Raw genomic sequence first — 2500 nt, 5'->3', positions numbered from 1 at the left:
TGATAAATTATTATTTTACCTTAGCTATGGTGACATATTCACTGATATTTAAGCTTTTGGTGAAATAAAATTCATTAAAAGATTTATTAAAAGATGCATCTAATTACAAACTCTAATAACATAAACACAGCCCAGACAAGAAAGGGAAAGAGAGAGAGAGAGAGAGAGGGACAGAGAGAAAGTGGAATAGACAGATAGATAGATAGATAGATAGATAGATAGATAGAGAGAGATAGAGAGAGAGAGAGAGAGAGAGAGAGAGAGAGAGAGAGAGAGAAAGTAAGAAACAGAGAGAGAGAGAGAGAGAGAGAGAAAGTAAGAGACAGAGAGAGAGACAAAGCAAGATGAAAAAAGAATCTCCAGAAAGAGCAGTAAGTACCAAGGGAAAAAGACATGTTTTCTCTTATATTAGGAGCGGCCTCCTTATTTCGTGAAAACAGGAAACTATTTCCCTTTTTATGCTTTCTGTGTCTCTCCATCTGTCTCGCTCTGTATCTGTCTGTCATATTCATCCACCTATCTTGTGTGCCTGTATGTCTATCTGTTTATTTATCTGTCTCTTCCTCTTTTTTCTTCTCTCTTTCTCTATCTATCGCTCTATCTCTCTATCTATCTAGCTCTCCATCTCCCTCCCTCCCCCTCTCCCTCTGTCTGTCCTCTCTCCATTTCTTTAATTTTATAACTACCTTTGAACTCCGCTCCTCTCCTCTCTCTCTCTCTCTCTCTCTGTCGCATGCATAATTTCAGGTTATCATTATGAATATTTGAAGTGTTAGAAAGAACCCCACGAGATCCTGAAATGTTTTTATTAGTCTTTGCCTTCCTTTCCGTTAAGAATACAGTGAGTAAACTCTAGAACTCATTAGTGATGGAGGCTGGCCAGATGGATTTAAAATGGTGGTTGCAACAACTGATATTACAAGGCAAACACGCGTGCATATTACATTGCGTAGGGCCTAAAAACGTTACAGGTAACCACAAAATGAATACGATGATGATTTGGCTCTCCAGTTTTATGGGAGACAGTCACCTAGAATTTTATTGCTATATATTTTAGTGAGGGCATGAAATTAATATTGATACAATTGTAGAACTTGGAGGAGAATTTGCACAATTTTGACAATTACACTCCTAGTCTCACTTTGCTTCACCCAAAAAAGGTAAATTAGTGTATTGGACCCCCAGCACTGTAATTATTATAACTTTTCCTGCAATTTCATTTTAGCCACGTTTACCTTCGTGTGCAGGCTTACCAGAAATATAAGGCATTCTTTTTTTATAACACCACCACTGACTTTCCTTCTATATCCCTCCGGACTGAAGTGACTGAGCGTACTTCGTTTCCCCCGTTACTGAATTCAGTGGCGAGGCAGCCGTAGTCTTCCCCGTGCTTTTCTTTCCACTTTTCTCTTCCTGTTCCCCGTGCACAGTGGGCGAAGTAATCCAGGCAACAGGGGGCAATCAAGGAAGTAGGAGAAATAAAGGAAGATAAAGACGAAGAAAGAGAATCAGAAAAAAAAATCCAAAATTGATGAAGAGCGAAGAGAAAAGATGAGAAACAAAGAAACAAAAGAAAAAAATGAGAGAAAAAAAATCGTACACCTAGCGTGAATGTATTTTGTAAATTATATGCAAACGTATACTTCACAAGTGTGTATGCAGATACAAGTGTAATTAATTTAGCTAACAATATCCACCCCGCACACACACACACACACACACACACACACACACACACACACACACACACACACACACACACACACACACACACACACACACACACACACACACACACACTCACCTCATACCGAGAAAAGACACGACCTTTCCCAGCGTCCCCACCTTACCTGTCGAGATGGAAGGCGGCGATCTCTGCGTTGTGGCGTTCGAAGTCGGTGAAGTAAAAGTGGTTCCTCAGAGTCTGCTGCTCCCGCGGAAACCTGGCGAGGAAGGGCGGGTCATAACACGGGCGTCACAACATGGAAATCCGTTTTGGTTTTATTCATCTTTTTGGACTTTTTTTGCATCCCTTTTTCTCTGTCTATGTCTAAGGATGGTTAAGATATGGAAAAAGGGTGTAATGAAAAATCAAGGATAAAGATGAAGATGATGACAGTTAACAGGACTTTAGTATACCTAATAATTTTAGATTATGATCCTGACGATAAGATCAACAATGACAATAGTAAGAACTATAAAAACAATATCACTAATGATGATAATAGCGAAAATGATAATGACAACAAATATATCAACCACAACAATGCTAATAATGACAGCAATGAAATAACAATGATATCAACAGAATGGCAATAAGAATATGATTATACTATTATCCCAATTATGTAAATGGTGAGGATAATAGTGACAACAATAACAATATTGCAATTTATAATAATAACGGCAATAACTAAAAAAATGTATGCACACACACACACACACACATACACACTATATATATATATATATATATATATATATATATATATATATATAT

The 2500-nt window shown here is 37.8% G+C and overlaps 1 protein-coding gene across 1 annotated transcript in view; it reads right to left on the bottom strand.

Moving 5' to 3' along the window:
- LOC113813481 (extracellular serine/threonine protein CG31145-like) overlaps nucleotides 1-2500 on the bottom strand; it is a 21477-nt gene that overhangs the window by 9135 nt on the left and 9842 nt on the right. Inside the window, exon 2 of the mRNA XM_070117436.1 lies at nucleotides 1851-1943. Within this exon, the coding sequence (XP_069973537.1) occupies nucleotides 1851-1943 (93 nt within the window). The remainder of the gene's footprint in view (nucleotides 1-1850; nucleotides 1944-2500) is intronic.

Source organism: Penaeus vannamei, chromosome 40 (genome assembly GCF_042767895.1).
Source record: "Penaeus vannamei isolate JL-2024 chromosome 40, ASM4276789v1, whole genome shotgun sequence".
In the NCBI taxonomy this organism is placed as follows: Eukaryota; Metazoa; Arthropoda; class Malacostraca; order Decapoda; family Penaeidae; genus Penaeus; species Penaeus vannamei.
The sequence above is the reverse complement of the archived record's forward strand: the minus strand, read 5'-3'. Positions and strand labels throughout refer to the sequence as shown.